General features: G+C 41.6%; 2 protein-coding genes across 5 annotated transcripts; one reads left to right on the forward strand and one right to left on the reverse strand.

Moving 5' to 3' along the window:
* Positions 1 to 158: 158 nt before the first annotated feature.
* On the reverse strand, positions 159 to 9,867 carry LOC111959181 (DNA-directed RNA polymerase III subunit RPC7-like). Of its 4 annotated transcripts, none has more exons than XM_070437378.1 (8): positions 9,778 to 9,867; positions 3,606 to 3,775; positions 3,178 to 3,307; positions 2,749 to 2,817; positions 2,265 to 2,321; positions 1,597 to 1,694; positions 1,266 to 1,373; positions 159 to 844 (listed from the first exon to the last, which is right to left on the reverse strand). In XM_070437378.1, the coding sequence occupies exons 2-8, from the start codon at positions 3,729 to 3,731 to the stop codon at positions 758 to 760; spliced, it is 675 nt and encodes a 224-aa protein (XP_070293479.1). In that variant the 5' UTR covers positions 3,732 to 3,775; positions 9,778 to 9,867; the 3' UTR covers positions 159 to 757. The 4 variants fall into 4 exon arrangements, with proteins under 4 accessions (XP_070293479.1, XP_070293478.1, XP_070293481.1 ...); XM_070437377.1 differs by lacking the exon at positions 9,778 to 9,867 and adding an exon at positions 7,604 to 7,971; XM_070437380.1 differs by lacking the exon at positions 9,778 to 9,867 and adding an exon at positions 7,604 to 7,970 and having other exon boundaries at positions 1,606 to 1,694.
* Positions 9,864 to 24,901, forward strand: LOC111959180 (ankyrin repeat domain-containing protein 34A-like). Its single transcript, XM_023980662.2, has 3 exons — positions 9,864 to 10,057; positions 11,092 to 11,167; positions 21,555 to 24,901. Exon 3 carries the CDS (start codon positions 21,649 to 21,651, stop codon positions 23,245 to 23,247), a length of 1,599 nt encoding a protein of 532 aa, XP_023836430.1. The 5' UTR covers positions 9,864 to 10,057; positions 11,092 to 11,167; positions 21,555 to 21,648; the 3' UTR covers positions 23,248 to 24,901.
* The last annotated feature ends 3,084 nt before the right edge of the window (positions 24,902 to 27,985 follow it).

Raw genomic sequence — 27,985 nt, forward strand, 5'->3', positions numbered from 1 at the left:
GCATGGCATATTGCTGATAACTTTGTGTGTGCTGCTTCAACTTTCAGCACTACGCCACCTATTGGTGTGAAATAAGTATTATCATGCGGCATATGGTGAACTAGTACAGCTTCTAGTAGGAAAACGGTTTGTGTAGCATAGAAAATAAAACTGCCTGGTTTACAAATTAGCTGCCATTTATTCTCTCAGAATTTCAAGTTAACTAAAATCCTCTTTCATAACAAACAACCTTGGGATATTACATGGATATAAAAGTTTTACAAAACATAACTTTTTAAAACTACATATAAACTACATAAAACAACATAACATTAAAATTGGTGTGTTAAACACCTTAATTGTATATCTTCAAAGTTCTTTAACATTTCTATAATTGGATAAAAACCTTCTAAGAAATAATACTATAATTGGTGTTAGGAGAAAAGATGTCGGCTTATGAAGATTGACATACTTCTCTCTCCATAACACCACCACACTTAAGAGCCATTTAAAACTAGTGCAGGTTTGAACTGTGCAACCTGCTTCTTCTGCTGAAATTATTTTTTAAGTCAGGAACTGACTGAATCCTGGGTTATTTTGAAGATTCATGTGTCGAGTTAAGATCATTTCAGGCCATGTATACAAGATGGACCTAAGAACAACAGCACATTCTCTCAGCTTTGGAGTCTCTCTCAGTTCTGGAGTGTCACATATATTTTCCCAGGACTCTTGGGTCCTAGGCATGCTCAATGCTCTGTCGTTGTTGTTTTTCAAAGTATCAGTAAATGGCCTCATCCATGTTGTCATCACTGTCCCCTCCGAACTCCTCTCCATTGTCAAAGTACGACATGATATAGTCTGTCTCCTGAGGGAACACAATCAGAGTGGGAAAAAATGCTACGTATGAGCTCATTCCGACCTTGAGAACTGTGTTTGCAACGCTCACTTTCTGTTAAATCATGCATTGGTGTCACTGGAAAATGTATCAGGGAAATTGTCTCTAGTAAGGATATTCTCTCACTGAGGTTGTGGGGGGCATGGGACTAGATTAAAAAAGTAAGAAAGAGCTTGGATGTATAACAGTTTTGCGTCCGTCCCTCTCCTTGCCCTAACCTGGGACCATCTGAACAAAGCAACAACTGCCACCCAGGAAGCATCGTTACCTGTCACTGCGGAGCAATGGAAACAACTACTTCAGGTCTCAGAGTGGGTGACGTCACCGATTGAACGCTACTAGCGCACACCGCTTACTAGCTAGCCATTTAACATTGGCTACAGATGCTTACCTCTTCAAACTCTTCTTCATCATATTCCTCCTCCCCATCTTGCTGCTCTTCCTCCTGCTTCTTCTTCTCCCCTTCCTCTTCATCTGAGGTCACTTCCTCCTCTAATGTCTGAAATATGACACAAATTAATACAAAATAAACTAAAAGAAAAGGAACATTGATAGTAAAATAACACACCAGGCTTACATTAAGTTTGAGGTTTAACAGCAAGAAACATTTCCCTTCATCTAGTGTGCTGAGATTGAGTTGTGTTACATGCCTATAGATGTGGTAAAGGTCAATAGAATACAGACTATGGAGTTAATGTCTGATGTACTGGCTAAATACCTACTATTCCCACCTCTAGTTTATGGATGATCTCCTCTTTGTCCACCCGGGTCTTTTTGCTGGGTTTGGGGTCCACTGGTGTATCCAKACTAAGAGAYGTGTCTGTAACAGACGAAAAGGGACAAAAGCCAATCATTAGTGAAAACCAACTCCCTCTATCTATTCCCCATCCTCTCCTTTCATTTAAAAGGCCATTCAACCAAAAGCTATATTTATCCCATAATAGAAAAGGGCAGATCATTTATGTATAAGTCAGGCAGTATTGTCATTGTCAGTAACCAGCAGTGACTTTATCTTATCCTTCTGTTCAAAGCAGAAGGGCAAATTGATGCATTCATGTCTCTAGGGAGACACAAGCAGTCAGAAACAGTGTTCTTCTGAAGACACCTCTCTCTTCAGCACTCCGCCCAGCCAATAGGAAGGAAAAAAATCATGTGGGAGCAATATGCTATGAAAGAGACTGGTGATTCGCCAGACAGTACATGTCAACAAGTCCTGCAGGAAGCAAACTAAACAGAACTGCAAAACGAATGGATTTGTTTAAAAACAATGTATTACAATAGTCTTCTGTGATCACATGGTGGGTGGGTTTTCATAGTGAATCTGTATTACTCACAAAAATGTCCAGTCAGTCAATGTGAGGTATAAAACAACACTGTATCATCCACTTACTCTCTTTTAGGGCCTTCTTGACACGAATTCGAAGCTCTTTGGGTAGCCTTTTCCAGTCTGATGTTAAAAAACAAAAATATAACAAAACCAATCAGTAGACACACAGGTGCTACAATACTGTTTTTACACAGCAATTACCTTGTCAAAATGATYGAATGTTGGTTCACATCCGGTTTTCCCAATCAGCCTCTATTCAGCAGACTAATTGTGAGCGACAGCTCAATTTCTCCCATTTGACACGCTTTGGGTCACCTGACAGTTTCAATCAGGACCGTTCACACTCCATTGTGGCTGACATCTCTGGGGTGGCGTAGCGAGTGATTTCATATTGCTTCAGGATTAGATCCTTGATTCTATTAATCCCTGTTTAACAGTTATGCTGGTAATCAGATCGTACAATGCACTCCTTCCAATACATGTTCTGTAGTTTCTATCACCTTTCAGTTACATTTTTTGAACAGGAGGTATGATGCAGCTGACCCACCTGGATTCCACTCAATGGTGTTGTCTGACGGCTCACTGTTCTGATATTTATCAGAATACCGCTCCACATCTGGAAGTCAGACAAGAAGCTCATTCATTTCTTAAACATGGTACAAGAACAAACATGTCTTTGAAAAGAAAGCCTCTGTGTATTATAACATCTGCCTCGTTTGCTGCTCCCAAATGTTCTTATCGAAGCATAATTGAATGCTTGATTGAATAATTGAACAATATTTCCACCCCTGATTTAGGTAATGTCAGCCAAACCTTGTATCACCTAAAACCTTGTATCATTTTAATAAAATAACACAATTGGGAGCTGCTGACAGTGACTAGACATTGACTGTCCAATTTGTGCCACTTTTGGATGTCTGTAATTACTATTTTCATCGCTAACACACAGAGATGGTGTCTTCCCAGGCTTAGGTACCTTTCTTGGAGACGGCTGGACGGACATAAAATGGTAGGGTCTTCATGTTTCCCCTGAACTCCTGCTTCAGTGCCAACATGTACTCTGCTTCCTCTCCCATCACCAAGGGGACAGGCTTGTGTTCCATGGGCTACATGTGCACAAAAAACATAACACATATTAGGCTAGTCCTTAAAACGACAACAAAAGGCTCAATGCAAGCTTTTCCAAAATAGCATGCTCTTATTTGCTCCCAACCAAACACATATCTTACGGTCTCAATACATTTAAACAAAAAAAGTCAGCCCTGGATGTTGCTTAGACAAATAGAAAAATCTGGGAAAAAGACTATGAATAGCCTCTGAATAAAGCCAATATTTGACAACAATGAGGTGCATCCAAAATGAAGAGAGACAGTTACAGGGTCAGTCACATCACCTCATACTCACAGGGAACAGAGGTGTAGGCTGGAGAATTGAAGGGGGCAGGTTCTCCCCTTTCCCAATCCCGACTGCCTCGATACTGAAGCTCATGTACCCCTTGCCGCGACCTCTGCCGCGGCCCAGGCCAGCCATGGAGTGAGCACACAGTGGGGTGGGGGGGGGGTTCGCAGGTAAATCTGTCAAGGGAGGAAGAATGCAATGGGCAATGAGTAATGAGTAATAGCACTTCTATTTTCCCAAACTATTTGTGTAAAGCTATATAAGCTTACTTTTACTCCTGGCCCATATATGATCACCTATATGATTGCTGTTAACTGTAATTTGACAATAACCCTAACCCTATTAGCTCTAGCTAATGAGCAGTGAATAACAAAGGTCACATAGCCAGGGCTAAACAAGAACGGGTATAGCTACAACACAACAAAAGGACAAAAACGTTGTGAAGGGGAGCAATGGCTAACGCGTTAAGGAAAGAGGATACCTAGTCAGTTGCACAACTGAATGCATTCAACTGAAATGTGTCTAACACATTTAACCCAACCCCTCTGAATCAGAGAAGTGTGAGGGGCGTTAAAGGGACAACCTGTGATTGCTACATCCATTTCGGACTGTTAAATTAGTGATATACACTACCGTTCAAAAGTTTGGGGTCACTTAGAAATGTCCTTGTTTTTGAAAGAAATTGAATACTTACATACATACGTACAGAGTCCCATTATCAGCAACTATCACTCATGTGTTCCAATGGCACGTTGTGTTAGCTAATCCATGTTTATCATTTTAAAAGGCTAATTGATCATTAGAAAACCCTTTTGCAATTATGTTAGTACAGCTGAAAACTGTAGTTCTGATTAAAGAAGCAATACAACTGGCCTTCCTTAGACTAGTTGAGTATTTGTAGCATCAGCATTTGTGGGTTCCATTACAGGCTCAAAAAGCCCAGAAACAAAGACCTTTCTTCTGAAACTCATCAGTCTATTCTTGTTCTGAGAAATGAAGGCTATTCCATGCGAAAAATTGCCAAGAAACTGAAGATCTCGCACAACGCTGTGTACTACTCCCTTCACAGAACAGCAAACTGTCTCTAACCAGAATAGAAAGAGGATTGGGAGGCCCTGGTGCACAACTGAGCAAGAGGACAAGTACATTAGAGTGTCTAGTTTGAGAAACAGACGCCTCACAAGTCCTCAACAGGCAGCTTCATTAAATAGTTCCCGCAAAACACCAGTGAAGAGGCGTCTCCAGGATGCTGGCCTTCTAGGCAGAGGTCCTCTGTCCAGTGTCTGTGTTCTTTTGCCCATCTTAATCTTTTATTTTTATTGGCCAGTCTGAGATAGAGCTTTTTCTTTGCAACTCTGCCTAGAAGGTCAGCATCCCGGAGTTGCCTCTTCATTGTTGATGTTAAGACTGGTGTTTTTTGGGGGTACTATTTAATGAAGCTGCCAGTTAAGGACTTGTGAGGCATCTGTTTCTCAAACTAGACACTTTAATGTACTTGTCCTCTTYCTCAGTTGTGCACCGGGGCCTCCCACCGGGGCCTCCCACTCTTTCTATTCTGGTTAGAGACAGTTTGCTGTTCTGTGAAGGAAGTAGTACACAGCATTGTACAAGATCCTCAGTTTCTTGGCAATTTTTCGCATGGAATAGCCTTCACTTCTCAGAACAAGAATAGACTGACAAGTTTCAGAAGAAAGTACTTTGTTTCTGGCCATTTTGAACCTGTAATCKAACCCACAAATGCTGATGCTATAGATACTCAACTAGTCTAAAGGCCAGTTTTATTACTTCTTCAATCAGCACTACAGTTTTCAGCTGTGCTAACATAATTGCAAAAGGGTTTTCTAATGATCAATTAGCCTTTTAAAATGATAAACTTGGATTAGCTAACACAACGTGCCATTGGAACACAGGAGTGATGGTTGCTGATAATGGTCCTCTGTACGCCTATGTAGATATTCCATTAAAAATCAGCCGTTTCCAGCTACAATGGTCATTTACAACATTAACATTTATCAGAAATACAGTGTAGGATTTGTTATGTTATTTTAATGGACAAAAAATGTGCTTTTCTTTAAAAAAACAAGGACATTTCTAAGTGACCCCAAACTTTTGAACGGTAGTGTATACCCACTGATTCTTGAAGAATGTAACTTATAAATGCCTCCTGAGCTAAGTTCAACTGTCATACCCCATCCCAATCCAAATGATACGCTTTTTTACTKCATTGTTTGTAAACAATGTAATAGGATTAGCCTATTCCTCTCTTCGGATTTGGTGGATACATCTTGTTATTTGAATAATTAAAAAAAAAATATTTTATGAAGGGTGTTGACCTCAACCACCTATATTCAATGGAGCGTGAGATGCTATGCTAGCTTCATGAATATGCATAGACCGTCTCGAATTTCAACAGGGAAGTGCATCACACTTTGATCAGTACACTCCTAACAACCTAAGCATTACAAAACTTATATTAGATTAATCAAGCCTCACGTATCAAAATATCAATTCAGATTTATCTTGACTAAATTCAATATCTCATTTGCCCCCATTCAAAAACTCCTCACCTGCTTAATAATTAAGGATATGCTTAAGTGGACAGATTTTGGGCAGAAATATGGCTCTCTGGTAACCAGGCTACCATCCTCCAGCTGCGTACCAAATCAACGCCAGGTGTAGCAGGAAGGCCAAGAAGATCATCAGGGATCTTCAGACTTGGGCAGTACAGGAGCATCATGGCAAGAACTGGATGACTGGTCAATAGTTTCTACCTTCATGCTGCTGAATAGCCACTACTAGTCAGCTACCTGCTATTTCACTACTAGTCAGCCACCTGCTATTTCACTACTAGTCAGCGACCTGCTATTTCACTACTAGTCAGCTACCTGCTATTTCACTACTAGTCAGCTACCTGCTATTTCACTACTAGTCAGCTATCTGCTATTTCCACTACTAGTCAGCTACCTGCTATTTCACTACTAGTTCAGCTACCTGCTATTTCACTACTAGTCAGCTACCTGCTATTCACTACTAGTCAGCTACCTGCTATTTCACTAACTAGTCAGCTACCTGCTATTTCACTACTAGTCAGCTACCTGCTATTTCACCACTAGTCAGCTACCTGCTATTTCACCACTAGTCAGCTACCTGCTATTTCACTACTAGTCAGCTACCTGCTATTTCACTTAGTCAGCTACCTGCTATTTCACTACTAGTCAGCTACCTGCTATTTCACTACTAGTCACTACCTGCTATTACCACTTAGTCAGCTACCTGCTATTTCACCACTAGTCAGCTACCTGCTATTTCACCCTACTAGTCAGCTACCTGCTATTTCACTACTAGTCAGCTACCTGCTATTTCACTACTAGGCAGCTACCTGCTATTTCACTACTAGTCAGCTACCTGCTATTTCACTACTAGTCAGCTACCTGCTATTTCACTACTAGTCAGCTACCTGCTATTCACTACTAGTCAGCTACCTGCTATTTCACTACTAGTCAGCTACCTGCTATTTCACTACTAGTCAGCTACCTGCTATTCACTACTAGTCAGCTACCTGCTATTTCACTACTTAGTCAGCTACTGCTATGTTCACTACTAGTCAGCTACCTGCTATGTCATATAGTTCACTACCTGCTATTTCACTACTAGTCAGCTACCTGCTATTTCACTACTAGTCAGCTACCTGCTATTTCACTACTAGTCAGCTACCTGCTATTTCACCACTAGTCAGCTATATATTTCTATTAATATTTTTTTATTTTTTTATTACAATTTTCATTGTTTTATTTKACTTAGTCCTGCATGTTGGAGCTCAGAGCCTAAGATTTTCACTGTACCCTGCAATCACACCTGCAACCCTGTACATGTGACTATTAAACATCTCTGGATGGCGGGGTCTCTGCGTTGTTGCTGTTTGAWTCGTAGATTGCCGCTTTAACAGCTACCAGCAAGTGACCTATCTAGTTGTGTGCGGCTTGCAAAGACTTGCTCCATCTTACCTTTTAGTGTCTTCAGTGATATTAACTTGCTTGCTCAGATAACTTGGTTGCACAGTAGCTACATGACAGCTGTAGCTAGTAAAAACTTGCTAGAAAACGAATAGCGCCTAACGTTACATTAGCTACATAACGACGTTAGCTAGAGCTGTCAGATTTATCATGACAAAATATCGTTCACCCAGACAACGTGCTTACTAACTAACCATATCAACTTATTCATGACCTCCCACCTTCTGAGCCATAGCTAGCTACTAATCTTAAAATATAAAAGAAAATATTAAAACATGATCACACTAGCTGGTTTACAAATACGCGGGCGGCGTTATTGTTTACCACACACTATTTTGTTTACATTTTACGGAACTCTTGCGACTTGGGGTCGACTAGCCTGTCCTACACTGCCCCCTGCTGTATTGGAGTTGAATACATTCCAGAACCTCGAAAAAGAGATACAGTATCTCCCCAAAAATGATGGTCACATACTTTTGTTTTCCATCTGAGAGATCAATATCTGTGTGTGCGTGTGTGTGTGCTGTAGTATACTTTCATTTCGATGAGATGAATGTCATGGCTAAATTTCATGGCTAAAGTGTTATAATCCAATGAGCATTACGGTTTGAGGCGCCAAGTAGGAACCTCCAAGGGGAGTGAGTGTAATACAACATAAAGTAGCCACATTTGTTCCCTGATGTGGGAGCTGGGTTGGCATGCATTAGCTCAAAATACTTAATTTTGATGACATTGTAAAGGTGGTTTATCTTGGTCTGCCTAGTGGTGTTTATTATTAATCGTTGTTCTTGTTTCTATCTATTTAAGGAGGACAAATAAGCTTTTGACAAAGTCACCCTAAGCCAACTACAATCTCAAAGCACTTGGTGATGTTTCCCCTCCCATTTGGGGGATCAGTGGATAGGAGCACCATCACTCTGATAGAACCTTACAGCGTTGTGTGTGTGTGTGTGTGTGTGTGTGTGTGTGTGTGTGTGTGTGTGTGTTGTGTGTGTGTGTGTGTGTGTGTGTGTGTGTGTGTGTGTGTGTCTGTGTGTTGTATGTGTGTGTGTGTGTGTGTGTGTGTGTGTTGTGTGTGTGTGTGTGGTGTGTGTGTGTGTGTGTGTGTGTTGTGTGTGTATGTGTTGTGGTGTGTGTGTGTGTGTGTGTGCATGCGTGTATCTGTCTGTCTGTCTGTCTCTGTGTGCCTGCGTGCATGCAGCCTGTGTCTGTGAACTTGCCTGCAAGGATGTGTGCGTGCCTGCCTCCGTGAGTGTGTCACCGTGGGAACGTTTCTGTAGGAATCCAGCAAATCAGTTGCCATAGCAACTGTGTTCCATAATAGCAACAGTCGCTGAATAAGTATTTTATGCACTCTGGGAGTACACGTATTTACTCCTCTCCATCTTTAATAATGCAAGCTTCTTATTTATTTTGAGCTTTTAAGATGGCCTACCCTTATCTTTTTCAGATACACCTTTAATGTGTGTTTCAGTTTAATATACTATTTATAACACCAAGTGGGTGTTTGCATTGACTTTGCATTGAAACAATATCTAATCTATATAGCAGGTGACTAATTATGGGCTACCACCAAGGATAGGTGGGCCACTTCCTTCCTCTGCAAATGTGCAATGAACTCTTATGACCTTATTAAAGAACCAGGAACTCATATGGCAACAAGATGGGGCCCTGGTGCAGATTAGTTTTAGCTGTGATCACAAGTGGAAATAATAGATGTGCTTACTGCAGAGGTGCAAAACCCCTTACTACAGAAGTGCGAAAAGACATTGAGTTCTACAGAATTAGTCTATATAAATCTAAATCATATCACATTTTATTGGTCATATACATATATTTAGCAATGTTATTGCGGGTGTAGCGAAATCTATGCCAACCAAGCCATTGAGCCTTGTATAAATTATTTATTTTCCCTTGAGGTTACAGGACAGGAATAGTGTCAGAAGCACAAAACAGACAATATTGAGTCCATACTTACAGCTCAATCAGGGTTAAATATAGTCTATCCTTTGTTGATATTTCTTATAACAGGCTGTGTGGAAACGTGTAGGCCTATCAAGACACCAAAGACATTGTATAGGCTACTGTTTGAGTGAACAACAGTCATATCGTTCCTGCACATGATGTCTATATACAGCAGCTCTCCCTCTCTCGTGTTTCTTTACCTGTCTGTCAAGCGCAGGGATCATCATAGCGCATCGTTTGGGCGCAACATATCCACCGCGTTCCTATTCACTCCCACCACGCGACCCACTCCCCACCCCCGCTGCGACGCTCCGCGTCTTCTAAACTAGTGGTCGCGGGAGAGATACGGGGGAAGAGGGGGAGGGGGAGAGGCTCGACGTTAACACAATATCTGGGGGATATTACAGAGACTAAAGTCTGGCTTTTATATCGGGAAAAACATATGCTAAATGGATCTGAATTAAACGCGTTTCATCCATGGTAAGGATTTATGTTTCCTCCTTAAATCGTGTTTGCAGCGCATGGTGATAGAAGGCTACATTTGCATATTGTAGATTACATAAATATTTGTTTCCATTAAATAATTTCCTATGAGTGGTTAATGCAATGACCAAATGGCTTGACAAAGCAATATCGGCATGAACTGAGAACAGTGTTTAGGTAGTCCATGTGAAAAAAAATAAACAAGTTGAATTTGATGAAAGACCAACAATAAAAAAAAATGCAATTCAACTGAACTTATTCAGATTTTCCAATTCATTGTTTCTTACCATATTTTAGTAAGAGGTAAGAGATGCTCTATAGCCTAAAATCCCGCAAAGCAACGAACGCGATTCGTTTGGCAGTTGTAATCAGATTTGTTGAGCCTCACTATATGCAAAGACTAATCAATAAACTGCTACAAAAAGCAAATAGATTCAGCTGATTCAGAATTGCTGTCACTATTTTTTCCATATTATAAGCAGCACATTTATTGCCTGAGAGGCAATACCTGTAACCTAAATCATGAACCAATCTGCATTGTCATGAAATMCTGTCACTTGGCTTATTGGTCCTATAAGATCAGATGCAGCCGTATGATGGAATGTGGCAAAAAGAGAAGCAGACAGTCAGTTACATGTTATGTGTGTGAGAGAGGCAATACATGCAGCGATGTAACTTAGGTCGTATTTTATTATCTCTGCTGTACTAATGTATAGGCTAGGCTACATTCAGTGTGGAGAAACATGTTTTATATCAACCGACTATTGAAACGGCTGTTTCTTTTTTACTGGCGCAGTTACTGTTTTTGGCCAATTGCCTGGAATAGTATAACTTCCCTGCTGGTTTAATATTAGAAGCAATACGTCAGAAAACCAATTGACGTAGTGATTGGTCACCGAAACAGGTTTTGAATTAGATTTTCTTGGAGCCGATATGATAACATAGGATGCTGTCTCGGTTTCATTCAATATTACCAACAACATCACTAACTTGAATTGAAAGCATGAATTCCTTTACATTGCTTTTCTCAGTTCTAGGAAGGTTGGCGTCCGGCAGAACGACCGAATCAGCACCATGGACAGCGACCGTAGTTTGGAAAGAATTGAAGTTAGTTTTTTGCAACATTTCACCGAAGAGTTTCAATGAATCTTTTGCTATTAGGCTTGTATGATATTGTAGAATTGTATACATTTACACTTGATTAAGGTTCTTGGAAACAATAATATGAAACGTTTGAAAACGATGTTTGCTTGTATTACGAATGTACATTCTACGCAGAAACTTCCCTTGTAATTCATGTTCCAGAGAATAATCATTATACTGCTGCATTATATATATCTTTAAATGTATTTCACATAGAGATATTGATTAATAGCATATGTACTGTAGCAGTTAGATGTATAGCTACTGAACTATGGGTTTTGTAAARGTTACAGAGAGCACTGCAGTATCTACTCAGAAACAGTAGGTTCACTAAGGGACAAGGGCATAAGACAACTATGACACGAGGATGGCTTCTTACAGGCTTCCTATGCAGGACAGGAAAGGTTAGGTGTAGGTCACATCCACCCCCACAAACCTGGAATTATGAATAATCTGTCTAGAGGGCCAATTGAGGGCACTGTCAGTGCTGTATGCCATCACATCCATCTTTCTAACAGGAAGTGTGGCACATTCTGACATGCACAACTCACCCGAGATGGGATACCAGGACGGCAGATCAGGGGGTACAACGGTGCCAATTATAATAATGGGTGTTGGGGTGATGTCAGTTCTTGACACGGTGCAACTGCACACCAGGGGACAGACATGTCATAGGAGGAATATTCTATTCTACTCTAGAGTACTCAGTCTTGACAGTCTCCGCCATGAGACTGTCTCTTCTGAGAGCAGATGGAAATGCATGACTAGCTGATAATGAGTCAGTGAGCTGATAGTGAAGGAGAGAAAGAGAGAGAATGAGAGAGAACGAGAGAGAGTGTGTGAGAAAGAGGTCTGATGATGAACGACAAGCTCTTTGGGAAGGAGTGGGGGGGATTTTAATAATGTTGCCCACCTACATGTACAAATACACACACACACAGATTGATGTACATATACTCACACATAAGCTTTTACACACTAACTAAGACATCCATACAGTGCCTTCGGAAAGTATTCAGACCCCTTGACTTTTTCCACATTTTGTTACGTTACAGCTTTATTCTAAAATTGATGAAAAYAACAACATCTTCAGCAATCTACACACAATACCCCATAATTACAAAGCAAAAACAGGTTGTTATAAATCTGAAATACCTTATTTACATAAGTATTCAGACCCTTTGCTATGAGACTCGAAGTCGAGCTCAGGTGCATCCTGTTTCCATTGATCATCCTTGAGATGTTTCTACAACTTGATTGGAGTCCACCTGTGGTAAAGACAATTGATTGGACATGATTTGGAAAGGAAAACATCTGTTTATATAAGGTCCCACAGTTGACAGTGCATGTCAGAGAAGAAACTCAGCCATGAGGTAGAAGGAATTGTCCGGAAAGCTCAGAGACAGGATTGTGTCGAGGCACAAATCTGGGGAAGGGTACGAAAACATTTCTGCAACATTGAAGGTCCTCAAGAACACAGTGTCCTCCATCATTTTTAAATGGAAGAAGTTTGGAACCACCTTCCTAGAGCTGGCTGCCCGGCCAAACTGAGCAATCGGAGGAGAAGGGCCTTGGTCAGGGAGGTGACCAAGAACCTGATGGTCACTCTGACAGTGCTCTAGAGTTCCCCTGTGGAGATGGGAGAACCTTCAAGAAGGACAAACATCTCTGCTGCACTCCATCAATCAGGCCTTTATGGTAGAGTGTCCAGACAGAAGCCAGTCTTCAGTGAAAGGCACATGACAGCCCACTTGGAGTTTGCCAAAAGGCACTTAAAGACTGTCAGACCATGAGAAACAAGATTCTCTTGTCTGCTGAAACCAAGATTGAACTCTTTGGCCTGAATGCCAAGCGTCACGTCTGGAGGAAACCTAGCACCATCCCTATGGGGAAGCATGGTGGTGGCAGCATCATGCTATGGGGATGTTTTTCAGCGGCAGGGACTGGGAGACTAGTCAGGATCGAGGGAACGATGAACGGAGCAAAGTACAGAGAGAGATCCTTGATGGAAGGAAACCTGCTCCAGAGCGCTCAGGACCTCAGACTGGTTCACTTCCCAACAGGACAACGACCCTAAGCACACATCCAAGACAACGCAGGAGTGGCTTCGGGACAAGTCTTTGAATGTCCTTGAGTGGCCCAGCCAGAGCCCGGACTTGAACACAATCAAACATCTCTGGAGAGACCTGGAAATAGCTGTGCAGCGACGCTCCCCATCCAACCTAACAGAAATTGAGAGAATCTGCAGAGAAGAATGAGAGAAACTCCCCAAATACTGTTATGTCAAGCTTGTAGTGTCATACCCAAGAAGAATCAAGGCTGTAATCACTGCCAAAGGTGATTCAACAAAGTACTGAGTAAAGGGTCTGAATACTTATGTAAATAGATTTTTGCTTTGTCATTATGGAGTATTGCGTGTAGATTGATGAGGGGGAAAAACAATTTAATACATTTTAGAATAAGGCTGTAACATGACAAAATGTGGAAAAAGTCAAATGGTCTGAATACTTTCCGAAGGCACTGCATGCAGTCAGATGCACACTCTGTTTTGGAAACCCAGACAGACCCAGCCTTGAGAAGGTACATTTGCTCCAGAGTCACACAGATAAATGTGTGTAAACCAAACAACAGAGAGGATATAAACTGAAGGTCAGAGAGGAAGAGCAATAATGAAGAGACCTGTCGAGAGATGGGGAAAGAAATGGGTATGGAAAGCACAGACTCTGATATATTAGGGACTAAAGACTAGTCCTTGGACAAAAAGGATAGCAATCTACTCAACAGACTGAGTAGCCTGAAATATGTTTTAAGAGGGATATCAATAAATATTTACTGCATACCTATTGTAGGTACTCAACAGAACAACAGTATGAAATAAAAAATAAATCAACTGCTTATCAATTACCTTTTGCTGTTGTACTGTGCTTGAAATATGTTGTTTTTGCCAATAGATTATCAAGATGTAATGCGTGAACAATAGAAGGTTTTAGGGGATTAGTGGATGCGCTATCTACCTAGATTAAGGCAATACGTCAGTTGAAGCTGCAGTGATAGAAAGCAGCTAGGATGATAAATGTCATTCTACAGCTGAAACTACCCAGCCAGAAATAGCTTCTACTGCCTCCCTTATCAGAGTGGGAGTGCGAAGTGAGGAGTCTGGTTGGCAAATTGCGGGTGGATCGATGTCAACCCCCCTGTCGCTCCTCTCCTTTCCACAGCCCAGAGCTAGGGGTCAAACTGGGACGCTCAGAGGGGGCGACAATCATGACAGCACTGTGTGAGTTGGCGTGTGTGTGTGTTTGCAGCTGCAGCAGGTTCTACCTGAATATTTTTTTACAACCAAATCTCAATTTTTTATGTAAATGGCATGTTATAGAAGGGTCCATGCAATTWATTTTTTTGATTTCACATGTTTTAGAGGAATTTACCCCAAACTGCAAATCACTTCCTCACCCTCGTGTATTATGGGGGCCCATAATACACGAGGGGGCAAAGCTCTCAGTATAGTAATGAAGGTATTTAGATGTTGTACACCTGAAGTTGTGTCATTCCGAGATGTATCCGTAATGTTATATTCCCTTTTTTGAGACTCAAGCCTTCTCAAGCAGTTCCATTTTCAGTGTAGCCTGCTGCTACAGGTAACTTTAAAAAATGAAATACTGTACCAACATATGGTGTCTTAATAGGGTTTTGGGCGACAACGCCATGCTTTCAATATACATTGTATCCCTAATTTACTCAAGTGTTTACTTTATTTAGGCTTTGGAGGTATCGTTCGAGTTGCAACAAAATGGAATAACCCCTAGCCTAACGTTGTGGATAAAGTTCGAAATTACACAATTTCATGTGTAAGACATCTGAAGACCTGCGTCACTAGACTGATCGCTTTGCAGTTTCTAAAATTATGTATTTTTTTTTTTTTGGAGCATTCATGTTTTTTTCGGAGCCCAAAACTACACATCAAGGATGAGGAAGTGATTTGCTGTTTGTGGTAAGTTTTTTGTGAAATCACAAAAAAATTGTCTGGACCCTACTATTTACATATTTTTTTTGTAGATTTGGTTGTAAAAAATGTAAACTTCTCATTTGACATGCCTAGATAAACACAGTATGACAGGGAAAGAAAACAGAAAATAGCTGTCTTTTCAAGACAACATTTGATGTGAATCATTGAGAGATCTCAGGGAAGGAATCTGTGTCGGGGACTCATATGCTGCAACTATATTGGATTAGCAGCTCCATGAAACCCGCTGAGCATCGTTATCTGACTGGAGCGCTCACGCTCACGCTGTGCCTGTTTTCCTGGTCCATCTTGGCAGAAATGACTAGTGCCTCTGAGCTGGAGTCCATAGATCTTAGACAAGATAGCTCTCTCTCCCTCGTCTACTGTGGGAAAAAACCTGCCCAGACCCACACAATACACCTGTGGCCGGTTAACCGACAGCGATGGCATTTAGGTTTACGAGTGTTTTAATGATGCAGCCGAATATGTAACATGCGTTTCCCAAAACAKCAAGCAGAGTGCGTCGTTGAAGCATGTGTCGATACTGATTGGATCGAAAGAAAGGGAACTCTGCTCTCGAGTCAGCTTTCTCTATTAAACTCTTACCTTAATATAACATTATAGTTATTTTACAATACCGACGACGGATCAGCTATTATAAAGATACCACCTATGACTGCAAATATTGAGGCGGCTTATTCTAATGCTTACCCAATAAAAATGCACTAAATCACCAATTTGGCACATCATTGCGCACATGTTAGACTACACATCATGAAATATATTGAGATACATTACAGATAGTAGCCTACAAGTAACAAAATATGATTCAATTGATTGAACATGACATTTATTTGAAAATGATTGACTACTCCCTTCACAGAACAGCGCAAACTAGCCCTAACCAGAATAGAAAGAGGAGTGGCAGGGCCCGGTGCACAACTGAGCAAGAGGACAAGTACATTAGAGTGTCTAGTTTGAGAAACAGACGCCTCACAAGTCCTCAACTGGCAGCTTCATTAAATAGTACCTGCAAAAAACACCAGTCTCAACGTCAAGAGTGAAGAGGCGTCTCTTGGATGCTGGCCTTCTCGGCAGAGTTGTAAAGAAAAATACATATCTCAGTCTGGGCAATAAAAATTAAATATTAAGATGGAAAAATAACACAGACACTGGACAGAGGAACTCTGCCTAGATGGCCAGCATCCCGGAGTTGCATCTTCACTGTTAACGTTGAGACTGGTGTTTTGCGGGTTCGATTCCAGGCTGTATCACATCCAGCTGTGATTGGGAGTCCCATAGGGCGGTGCAGAATTGGCCCAGCGTTGTCCAGGTTTYGATGGAGTAGGCTGTTTTTGTAAATAAGAATTTGTTCTTAACTGACTTGCATACTTAAATAAAGGTTAAATTAATAATAAAATACCTCCAAGCCATAATACTCCTAAACAGCTAATCAAATGTCTACCCAGACTATTTGCATTGTCCACCCCCCACCCCCTCTTTTACTCTACTGCTATTCTATGTTTATTATCTATGCATAGTCACTTTAACTCTACCTACATGCACATATTACCTCAATTACCTCAACCAACCTGTGACCCCCGCACATTGACTCTGTACCGGTACCCCCTGTATATAGCCCCGCTACTGTTGTTTTACTGCTGCTCTTTCATTATTTGTTATTTTAATTTATTACTTATCTATTTTTTACTTAACAGTTATTTTCCTAAAACTGAATTGTTGGTTAAGGGCTTGTAAGTAAGCATCTCACTGTAAGGTCTACCTACACCTGTTGTATTCGGCATTTGACAAATAACATTTTATTTGATTGAAATCAATAATAGAGCAAAATACCAATATTCAAATGTACAGTTGAAGTCGGAAGTTTACATACACTTAGGTTGGAGTCATTAAAACTCGTTTTTCAACCACTCCACAAATTTCTTGTTTACAAACTATAGTTTGACAAGTCGGTTAGGACATCTAGTTTCTGCATGACACAAGTCATTTTTCCAACAATTGTTTACAGACAGATTATTTCACTTATAATTCACTGTGTCACAATTCCAGTGGGTCAGAAGTTTACATACACTAAGTTGACTGTGCCTTTAAACAGCTTGGAAAATTCCAGAAAATTATGTCATGGCTTTAGATGCATCTGATAGGCTAATTGACATCATTTGAGTCAATTGGAGGTGTACCTGTGGATGTATTTCAAGGCCTACCTTCAAACTCAGTGCCTCTTTGCTTGACATCGTGGGAAAATCAAAAGAAATCAGACAAGACCTCAAAAAAAGAATTGTAGAGCGCCACAAGTCTGGTTCATCCTTGAGAGCAATTTCCAAATGCTTGAAGGTACCACGTTCATCTGTACAAACAATAGTACGCAAGTATAAACACCATGGGACCACACAGCCATCATACCGCTCAGGAAGGAGATGCGTTCTGTCTCCTAGAAATGAACGTACTTTGGTGCGAAAAGTGCAAATCAATCCCAGAACAACAGCAAAGGACGTTGTCAACACGCTGGAGGGAACAGGTACAAAAGTATCTATATCTACAGTAAAACGAGTCCTATATCGACATAACCTGGAAGGCCACTCAGCAAGGAAGAAGCCACTGCTCCAAAACCACCATAAAAAGTCAGACTACGGTTTGCAACTGCACATGGGGACAAAGATCGTACTTTTTGGAGAAATGCTCTCTGGTCTGATGAAACAAAAATAGAACTGTTTGTCCATAATGACCATCGTTATGTTTGGAGGAAAAAGGGTGAGGCTTGCAAGCCGAAGAACACCATCCCAACCGTGAAGCATGGGGGTGGCAGCATCATGTTGTGGGGATGCTTTGCTGCAGGAGGGACTGATGCACTTCACAAAATAGATGGCATCATGAGGGAGGAAAATTATCTGGATATATTGAAGCAACATCTCAAGACATCAGTCAGGAAGTGAAAGCTTGGTCGCAAATGGGTCTTCCATATGGACATTGACCCCAAGCATACTTCCAAAGTTGTGGCAAAATGGCCTAAGGACAACAAAGTCAAGATATTGGAGTGGCCATCAGAAAGCACAGACCTCAATCCTATAGAAAATTTGTGGGCAGAACTGAAAAAGCGTGTGTGAGCAAGGAGGCTTACAAACCTGACTCAGTTACACCAGCTCTGTCAGGACGAATGGGACAAAATTGACCCAACTTATTGTGGGAAACTTGTGGAAGGCTACCTTAAATGTTTGACCCTGTCACGTTCGCTGGTATAATGATCGGACCAAGCACAGAGGATGTTGAGTTCCACATGATTTATTAGAAAGTGAAACTTAGCAAAGACAAAAACAAATAAACAATAAACTAACAACGAACCGTGACTACAGAGATGCTACGTGCAATAACTCAAAACAATATCCCATAAACACAGGTGGGAAAAACAGCTACTTAAATATGATCCCCAATTAGAGACAATGATTACCAGCTGCCTCTAATTGGGAATCATACAAATCACCAACATAGAAAAATGTACTTAGAACACCACATAGAAATAAATAGACTAGATCACCCCCAGTCACGCCCTGACCRACTTCACCATAGAGAAACAATGGCTCTCTATGGTCAGGGCGTGACAGTACCCTGTTACAGAGAGTCTCTCTCTCTCTGTAATTCTGAAACGCTAATAATCTACAATGTTGGTCAATCAGTAACCGTAATAATACTTTACTACGTTGTTTCAAAGGCATCAATCCCCTTGATGCAGATCATTGTGGATCGTCATCCACTTTGATGCAGATCATTGTGGATTGTTAAGTTGCCTTCAGCCCCAGTCAACAGATTGGGTCTTCAGCATGGGCAGACTAGTGTCAGACCCACAGATGCCCACGCACACACACACACGCACACGCACACGCACACGCACACGCACACGCACACGCACAGGCACAGGCACACACGCACGCACGCAGCACACACACACACACACACACACACACACACACACACACACACACACACACACACACACACAACACACACACACACACACACACACACACACACACACACACACACACACACACACACACACAACACACACACACACACACCACACACAAGAGAGAGAAGCTGCAGGTGGCAGCCTCGTAGCCACATTCTCAGGATAAAGAACCTCTCCCTCAGCCCATCTCAACTCAGCACCTGTCAACTGCTTCCCACTCCACCCACGGAGTCCCCTGGCAGCGAGCCAGTAATTGACAAAGTCACAACTGTTAATAAACTGCCATTGATTCCCAACAGAATTATTTAGGCAAATAGGCCATAATAAAAAGGGGTGGATGGATGAAATGTAATTGAATATATTGAGCACAGTCTGAATGAAAGAAAGACCGAACCCTAGCCATTGTAAGGACTGACTCCGACTCACTCAAATTAAGCTGTGTTTGTGAATGCTGCACTGTTAAAATTAAGTGCTTTGTAACACCAAAACTAGTGGCAACTGAGCTGCCACCAACTTGCAGGAGACAGAACCTTAACTTTGCAGGAGTATTGAAACACATCATCCTGAGATGTTTTGAAACAAAGCACAGTGTGTTGTAACACCACTTAATCAAGTGTTGTGCAACACCTTGCCAGGGACTGGGAGCCCTAACAGAAAATATTGAAAACACTAWTTTGTTGTTTCGAGTCCTGTTTACTGCAGAATAGATACCTTCTCTTTTGGTGCTGTTTCCTCTCTCTAAAACACGTGTCAAACTAATTCTGTGTATTAAAACACTTACATTAGGTTTACATTCAAACACCCTCCAACCACCAGATTAGGTGCACTACTTTTCATGGTTTCATTACACAATCATGGTGTTTTGAGACATTCTATTTTTACAGTGTGTATTATAATATGCGTGCTTATGGATGGTTAGTTAGATGTCTCAATATGTGTTTCAACACACCCAAAGAAAGACTCTGGCTTATAATAATGCTGTAACAGAAGTCACGAGTCTCTCAAGGTATTTCATATGAGGTTGTTGGTTATATTGCTACTCTCAGGGGGAATGAAGGACAGAAATAAACCAATAATATCTTCCCTCTTCATTCTGGCTCCCCKCACTCCCTTCCCCACAACCACCACTAACTACTTCTCTATTATACCCAGATGATTACACTCTGTGTTTCGGTTTGTATAGCCACTGTCTGTCCCTGTGCTCGCTGTTCACCTGGGTTATGAAATAGAGTTGTTTATTAACATGAACAGGGCATGTTGAATCACCTTGGAATAGAGCTACATATCCCAGCTGACATACGGGGGGGACGCTCATTCATAGCTAGACAGCTGTTTATTTCTCTCTGCACAAGATGCATCTCCTTCTCTCCATCCAAATAGATCACTAGATCCCAAATGGTGGGTCGGGAGTCACTGGTGAACCACAGGCAGCCAGTCCCTCCTCCTCTTGGGTCACAGTGAAAGCTGTGGCTGGATTTTTTGTTGTTGTCTATTTGGTGGATAATAATCGATCGTTTGAGATCATTCAAATAGATTACTTAGAGGAAGGTTTGGTAGAATTAATATTCCAAGAACATCATTATGTTGATTTTCAGTCGAAGAAAATACAATTTTTTAAATTAAATCAGTATTAGTAGTCATGTAAAAGTCTAGACAAGTCAATTCACCTTATCACATCCTGTTGGATATTAGAATTAAAAAAAATATATGTTTGAGTCATTGCCTCATCTTTCTGTATCTCACACTTGCAGATCTTTGGATAATCTCACTTTCAAGCACCAAATTATTAATTATTTAATATGTTTTACATATTACCATATTTCTGCAGGGGGAAGTTGCTCTTTTGCTGATGGGAAGGCAAAAAGTCCAAGTCATGCATAGTTAATTCTCTGCAAAGTCATACTTTATTCAATTCTGCATAGTTATAGTTTAGGAATACCAGGAAAGTTAGTAAAATAAGCCAATCTTAGCACAGTGCAGTCAAGGACCAGTATCATGCATACACCCATCATGGCATGAATGTTGTCAATTTTGAAGTAGAAAAAGTGCTTTCCCTTTGAAAAAGACTGTCTAAAATGTTTTTGTTACACCAGATGGGTGCTGCATCTTTTTGTCATTTCACCTCATGAGATGGCTATCCAAACACCCCCTGTCTTGCTCTTACAGACACGTATCATATCAAAAGCTTCAATTGCAGTCACTGAGATTGCATTGGTAATACAGTATAACTGTTGTACCYCTGCATACTAGACATTAGATAGATGCGCAGACTTAACAAACTAACCATCTTAACCACCTTTCAGCACTGCCTGTCTGTATTGTACTATTAGTCTTCTTTGACAACTCTTTGTTTTTCATCACAGGTTCACCAGCTTCCTCTTCAGGATGGCCAGTCAGCGCTAAGCTAATTAGCTGGGTGTAGCAGGTTTGACTGGAGGAAGAGGTGCCAGAGGCACCATGGMAGATGGAGGAGCCCTCCATACGGAGGGGAACGCCCTCCTCAAAGCCGTCTTCCAGGGCAAGCTGCGACTGACCCGGCTCCTCCTGGAAGGGGGWGCCTACATCAACGAAGGCAACGAGCGGGGCGAGACCCCCATCTCTGCTGCCTGCCTGGCTGGCTACGAGGACCCCCAGAGCCGCCAGAGGATGGTGCGCTACCTCCTGGAGAAAGGAGCCGATCCCAACATCCCAGACAAGTCTGGGCGGACCGCCCTGATGCATGCCTGTGTCGAGCAGGCGGGCAAAGAGGTGGTGTCCCTGCTCCTAGAGAATGGAGCTGACCCCAGCCTCAAGGACTACACAGGCTCCTCCGCCCTGGTCCATGCCATCAACAGAGGTGACCGAGACACCCTCCAGGTCCTGCTGGACGCCTGCAAGGCCAAGGGCAAGGAGGTGATCATCATCACCACCGACACGTCACCCTCGGGTACCAAGAAGACCAAGCAGTACCTCAACTCCCCCCCATCACCAGGGGTGGTGGACAAGCTCTCGCCCATGGCCTGCATGTCGCCCTCAGAGGTGGCGATCCAGACCTCCAATTCCCCAGCAGCAGAGAAGTCTGAGGAGGAGGACAGTATCTTCAGCTTTGCGTTGACATCAGCTTTACCCCTACCCTCCAATAGAACCCTAGGGGAGAAAAGGCCGCCCCCCCGCAAACTCCTGAAGAGGCTCAACTCGGAGCCTTGGGGGCTGGTAGCACCCTCAGTGCTCAGCAGGGTCCCACAGGAGGGGGTTGATGGTGGACTGGAGGAGGAAGGTGGCGGTAGGATCATCACTGAGATGAATGGTCTGTCAATCTCGGGTCCTGGCAGGCCTCTCCTGTCTCGTCGGCACAGCATCGAAACACACGACCCCTGCTCACCCAAACTCATTGACCGATCCTGCTCAGAGGACTGTGCAGCCCTTTGTAGCTCCTCCTGGGCCGACAAGGTCCAACAGCACCAGATCCTGTACCGCAGGAACACCGCGCCTGAGTCTCAGGAAAATACAGGCGTACCAGGGGCAGTGGCTTTACGCGCCCTGGCTCACCCCAAACTTACCCGTATGGAGCACTATGAGTCAGACACACACCTGTGTCCTGAGTCCATCCCTGGATCTCCAGACTCGGGGCGCGTGTCAGTGGAGCGGAGGAAGTACAATGCCTCGCCCCTCTCTCTGCTCACCACCTCCTCCCGGGAGTCCCTTGAGAGCATCCCCAATTCTGTCTCCCCCATCACCATGCGCAGACGGRCCCCKGGCCTCCTGGAGCGCAGAGGCTCAGGCACCCTCCTCTTGGACCACATCTCCCACACCCGCCCCGGGTTCTTGCCCCCACTCAATGTCAACCCCCACCGGCCCATCCCAGACATCCGGGCCAATGGCAAGCCCACTTCCCCCYTCCACTCTGGTCCCAAGATCCTGGTTCCAGTTGCCCCTGCCTCACCCAAGAGAGGCCCAGACTTCAAGATGAAGAAGAAACTGATGAGGAGGCACTCCATGCAGACGGAACAGATGAAGCAGCTCTCCACCTTCCAGGAGATCCTGACAGAGAAGGTCATTGAGTCCAACGGGGACTGAGACTTAAAAGGACATGTGAGGGCAAGTTGGGGGGTACAGTGGTGGATCACATCTATCTAGTTAGTCCACCATTTTCCTCAACCAGTGCTTAAATGAATTTGGCTCATTCAGAGTGAGGCCTCAGTCCCATCCTTGTTCTGTGTCAAGTGCAGATGGTTATTTTTATTTTTAGGTGACCTATTTTCATTTGTTGTGTTTCCTTTCTGTGCTGTCACAGAAAGCTGGTTGATTGAGTAATACGGTTTACAGCAGATGTTCTTTTCATTTCTCCTCAAATTATTTATTAATATACCATTTGCAGTCAACAGAAATAGAAACATATTTCTGTGGTTTTAGATGTTTACACACCGCAAAATGTGCACCAATGTCATGCCTATTGTTCCYTGTGCTGAAGACATTTTCGTCCCCTCTGAAATCAGTCACCTTATCTATCTATGACACTTTAGGTCGAAAGAACAAATCAACAGTAGAGATGCTAGCAACAGCTTACCTTGAATTGTTATTCTGAATGTGCTGTCTTCTCGATTTTCAATTCTTGCATTAGCTGCTTTAAAACGTCAAACTTCAACCCTAAAATGCTCTTATGTTGATGGGTATGTTTGGAGGAGAATGATGCTGCATTCCATGAAATAGTTTAAGACATAGTTCCCGAAGATTTCACTGTCATTGTATTGTTGCTGTTATCTACTTTCACTGTATTTATTTGCCTTCACCTTTTAATCACTTGAGATTTCGTGTTTTAGAGAGCTATTTTGGCTATATGGTCGAACCACACGCCTGACGCTTGACTTACCCTGACAACTACAGTGGGATGAACATGTGGGACTCTTTATGAGTATCACACTGTAATAATGTTATTATCAATTGATTTAAAAAAAAGTCAATTGAATGGCAACTTCATACAACATTCCAAAGAAATCCCATGAACACATGTGTGTTTACATTGGAGTGTGTGAATACTGTAAGATGGCTTTTAGAATAATTAACCTCAAATAATTGCACATTGGTGCTATGCCTTTCCATATGGAAAGAGCTCCTAGCACATATTAACTGTAAATAATGTAAAGATAAGACCAACCTAATTTGCTTATGAAATATGTCCATGTGCAATATGCTGTACTGTAATGTCAAGGAATTTCCTTCATCTATGGTGGATGTGAAGTTGTCTTTACAAATTTACATTGAAAGCAATCTGAAGCACTTCTTAACATTTACTGTACACTGATTTGCCAAAAGGGAGAGTGTGAGGCTCACAGAACTAACATTTACAGTTACTTACACATTTAGATTGTCACTTTTAAATAATTCAATTTGTATAGGGTGAGATTTAAGAGAAAAAAAGTTTGAAAATGTTTACCAAGCTTACAATTGTGACCGCTTGTCCAGCTTCCATTTTAAATATTTGTCTTTAATGAAATAATGTTTATGTGCTACAAGGTTTAATATTGACCTCCTGTTGATTGAACTGTATGTAGGTTACTTGAAGTTTAAGAGAAATACAAACAAAAAATACATATTTTTGTATGCCTGTTAGGAAATAGAAAAGTAAATTCTAATATGTAATCTATTTTCACGTTTGAACTTGATTGTAATTTGATTGTGGAATAAATATTTGTTAAATGTTCATAAGTGAATTAAAACAACCTTTAGTTGTTATGTCTCTTTAATATGAGATTTGTCATGTCAATTTGATATAAGAAATGTATTCATAAAATTGATAATACTGTACTTTCAGTATCAAGAATTAACCAATCTCCATTAATTTTGATATTTCTTCKAAAAAATGATGTGCTTCATTTTCTGTGATGGTAAGAATCACAGGGTGCAAAATATTTTCCATACTACTCTTAGGTATTGGGTATTCAGTACCGGTTTGAGACTATCAGCCAGTCTGAATGACTCTGCTGCACATGACGGGAAGACAAAGTATTTATTTTAGCCAGAAGTGACCTCCACACATTCATCTGTTAAACAAGATGCACTCCAGCACAGGTGGAAGATCTTCTTTGGCAAAGGCCTGGAGGAGGGACTTTAGATAGATGAGATAACGTACACTAACACTGCAATGGATAAAGAAGGAATCATTTGGTGAGGTAGACTTCCTCTCCATAAAAGCATAACTTTGGACATGGTTAATAAATGAATAAAGTAGGTTTTGTGAGACACAAAAGTGACAAACTTTCTAATACAGTGGGGTTCAAAGTCAATGGATCCCTTGATYAAGATGGGCAAAAAAATCAAATAATAATAATACATATACTGAGTTATATTGTATGCTCAAATAATAGGAAAAAGTATTTCCTAATACAATTGCTCAGAGAAAGAAGTAACAACAAAAATCTAAAAAGATAGTGGTCAACATTTTTGGATCCRCTGTTTTGGCCACCTCTGTCTCTGGARAGAGATGGCCAAAAATCCTGTGGTTTGAATTGAAGAGGTTAGTCCATATGTGRAGACAAAGGATATCAAGGATCGGGAAGGATTCTGTATGGAGGAATGGTCTAAGATCCCTCCCAATGTGTTCACRAAGARATATATGCTAATCTTTATCAAGGGATCCAAATATTTTGGACWCCWCAGTATATGGCTAGACTAGCCCACATACACATAGATCAAGGATGTGAGTTTGATATAAATAACAATTTTTTCGGGACTTATTCAAACAATATCACTATTTATCAGGTTGCATCTTTAAGGACATGGCCGGATTAAGAAATCATAGTTAATTTGGCGCACATGCTGCCCAAATTGCAGCCTTCCCGACTGTAGGCAACCAGTAACTGCCAAAATAAAGGAAACAGTTGAGTAAATGAGGGATACAAATTTGATGTTATGGTGTGGGGTGCATTTTCCTGGCATGTTTTAGGTCCACTTGTAGAATCTATGCCAAGGTGCATTGTTCTGGCAGCTCGTGGTGGCCCATCGCCCTATTAAGACTTAAGACACTTCATGTTGGTGTTTCTTTAATTTTGGCAGTTACCTGTATGCGCTTGTGATGAATTTTTTAAAATTTTTACTATTGATCCTCTGTGGTTAATTATGCTCTCTGGTGTATTTTGAACATTCAGAGCGGGCTCCTGTGGTAGGATTTATTTTATTTTATAATTCAATTGTGTGAGTCAGGGGCCAAGCCCACAATTGACCGGCCACATGTATTAATTATGCAGTTTATTTTATTAATCAGTTACCCAATCCCTACCTCCTCTCCTCCCCCCATCTGATGATTAGCAGAGCGTCAGCAGACAGCAGCAGGCMGTCTACACTCATTGAGAGTGGGCTCCTGAATCCTCCTGTGGTTGGCGATTGCAGTAAAACAATTAAAAAAACATGTAATACATATTTAATATACAGTTGCAAGAAAAAATATGTGAACCATTTGGAATTACCTGGATTTCTGCATAAATGGTCATAAAATTTGATCTGATCTTCATCTAAGTCACAACAGTAGACAAACAGTCTGCTTAATCTAATAACACACAAACAATTACATGTTTTTATGTCTTTATTGAACACACCATGTAAACATTCATAATGCAGGATGGGAAAAGTATGTGAACCCTTGGATTTAATAACTGGTTGACCCTCCTTTGGCGGCAGCAACAACCTCAACCAAACATTTTCTGTAGTTGCGGATCAGACCTGCACAGCGGTCAGGAGGAATTTTAGGCCATTCCTCTTTACAAAASTGTTTCAGTTCAGCAATATTCTTGGGATGTCTGGTGTGAACCGTTCTCGAGGTCATGCCACAGCATCTCAATCAGGTTGAGGTCAGGACTCTGACTGAGCCACTCCAGAAGGCGTATTTTCTTTTGTTGAAGCCATTCTGCTGTTGATTTACTACTGTGTTTTGAGCTTCAAATGACYGACAGATAGCCTTACATTCTCCTGCAAAATGTCTTGATAAACATCGGAATTACATTTTCCGTCGATGATAGCAAGCTGTCCWGGCCCTGAGGCAGCAAAGCAGCCCAAACCATGATGCTCCCTCCACCATACTTTACAGTTGGGATGAGGTTTTYATGTTGGTGTGCTGTGCCTCTTTTTCTRCACACATAGTGTTGTGTGTTCCTTCCAAACAACTCAACTGTAGTTAATCTGTCCACAGAATAGGTGCTATTTTGTGAACTTCAGACATGCAGCAATGTTTTTTTGGACAGCAGTGGCTTCTTCCGTGGTGTCCTCCCATGAACACCATTCTTSTTTAGTGTTTTACGTATCGTAGACTCGTCAACAGAGATGTTAGCATGTTCCAGAGATTTCTGTAAGTCTTTAGCTGACACTCTAGGATTCCTCTTAACCTCATTGAGCATTCTGCGCTGTGCTCTTGCAGTCATCTTTGCAGGACGGCCACTCCTAGGGAGAGTAGCAACAGTGCTGAACTTTCTCCATTCATAGACAATTTGTCTTACRGTGGACTGATGAACATCAAGGCTTTTAGAGATACTTTTGTAACCCTTTCCAGCTTTATGCAAGTCAACAATTCTTAATCTTAGGTCTTCTGAGATCTCTTTTGTTCGAGGCATGGTTCACATCTGGCAATGCTTCTTGTGAATAGCAAACTCATATTTTGTGAGTGTTTTTTATATTGCAGGGCAGCTCTAACTAACATATCCAATCTCGTCTCATTGATTGGACTCCAGGTTWGCTGACTCCTGACTCCAATTATCATTAGCCTAGGGGTTCATATACTTTTTCCAACCTACACTGTGAATGTTTAAATTATCTATTCAATACAGAC

The sequence above is a fragment of the Salvelinus sp. IW2-2015 genome, linkage group LG35 (genome assembly GCF_002910315.2).
Source record: "Salvelinus sp. IW2-2015 linkage group LG35, ASM291031v2, whole genome shotgun sequence".
Classification (NCBI taxonomy): Eukaryota; Metazoa; Chordata; class Actinopteri; order Salmoniformes; family Salmonidae; genus Salvelinus; species Salvelinus sp. IW2-2015.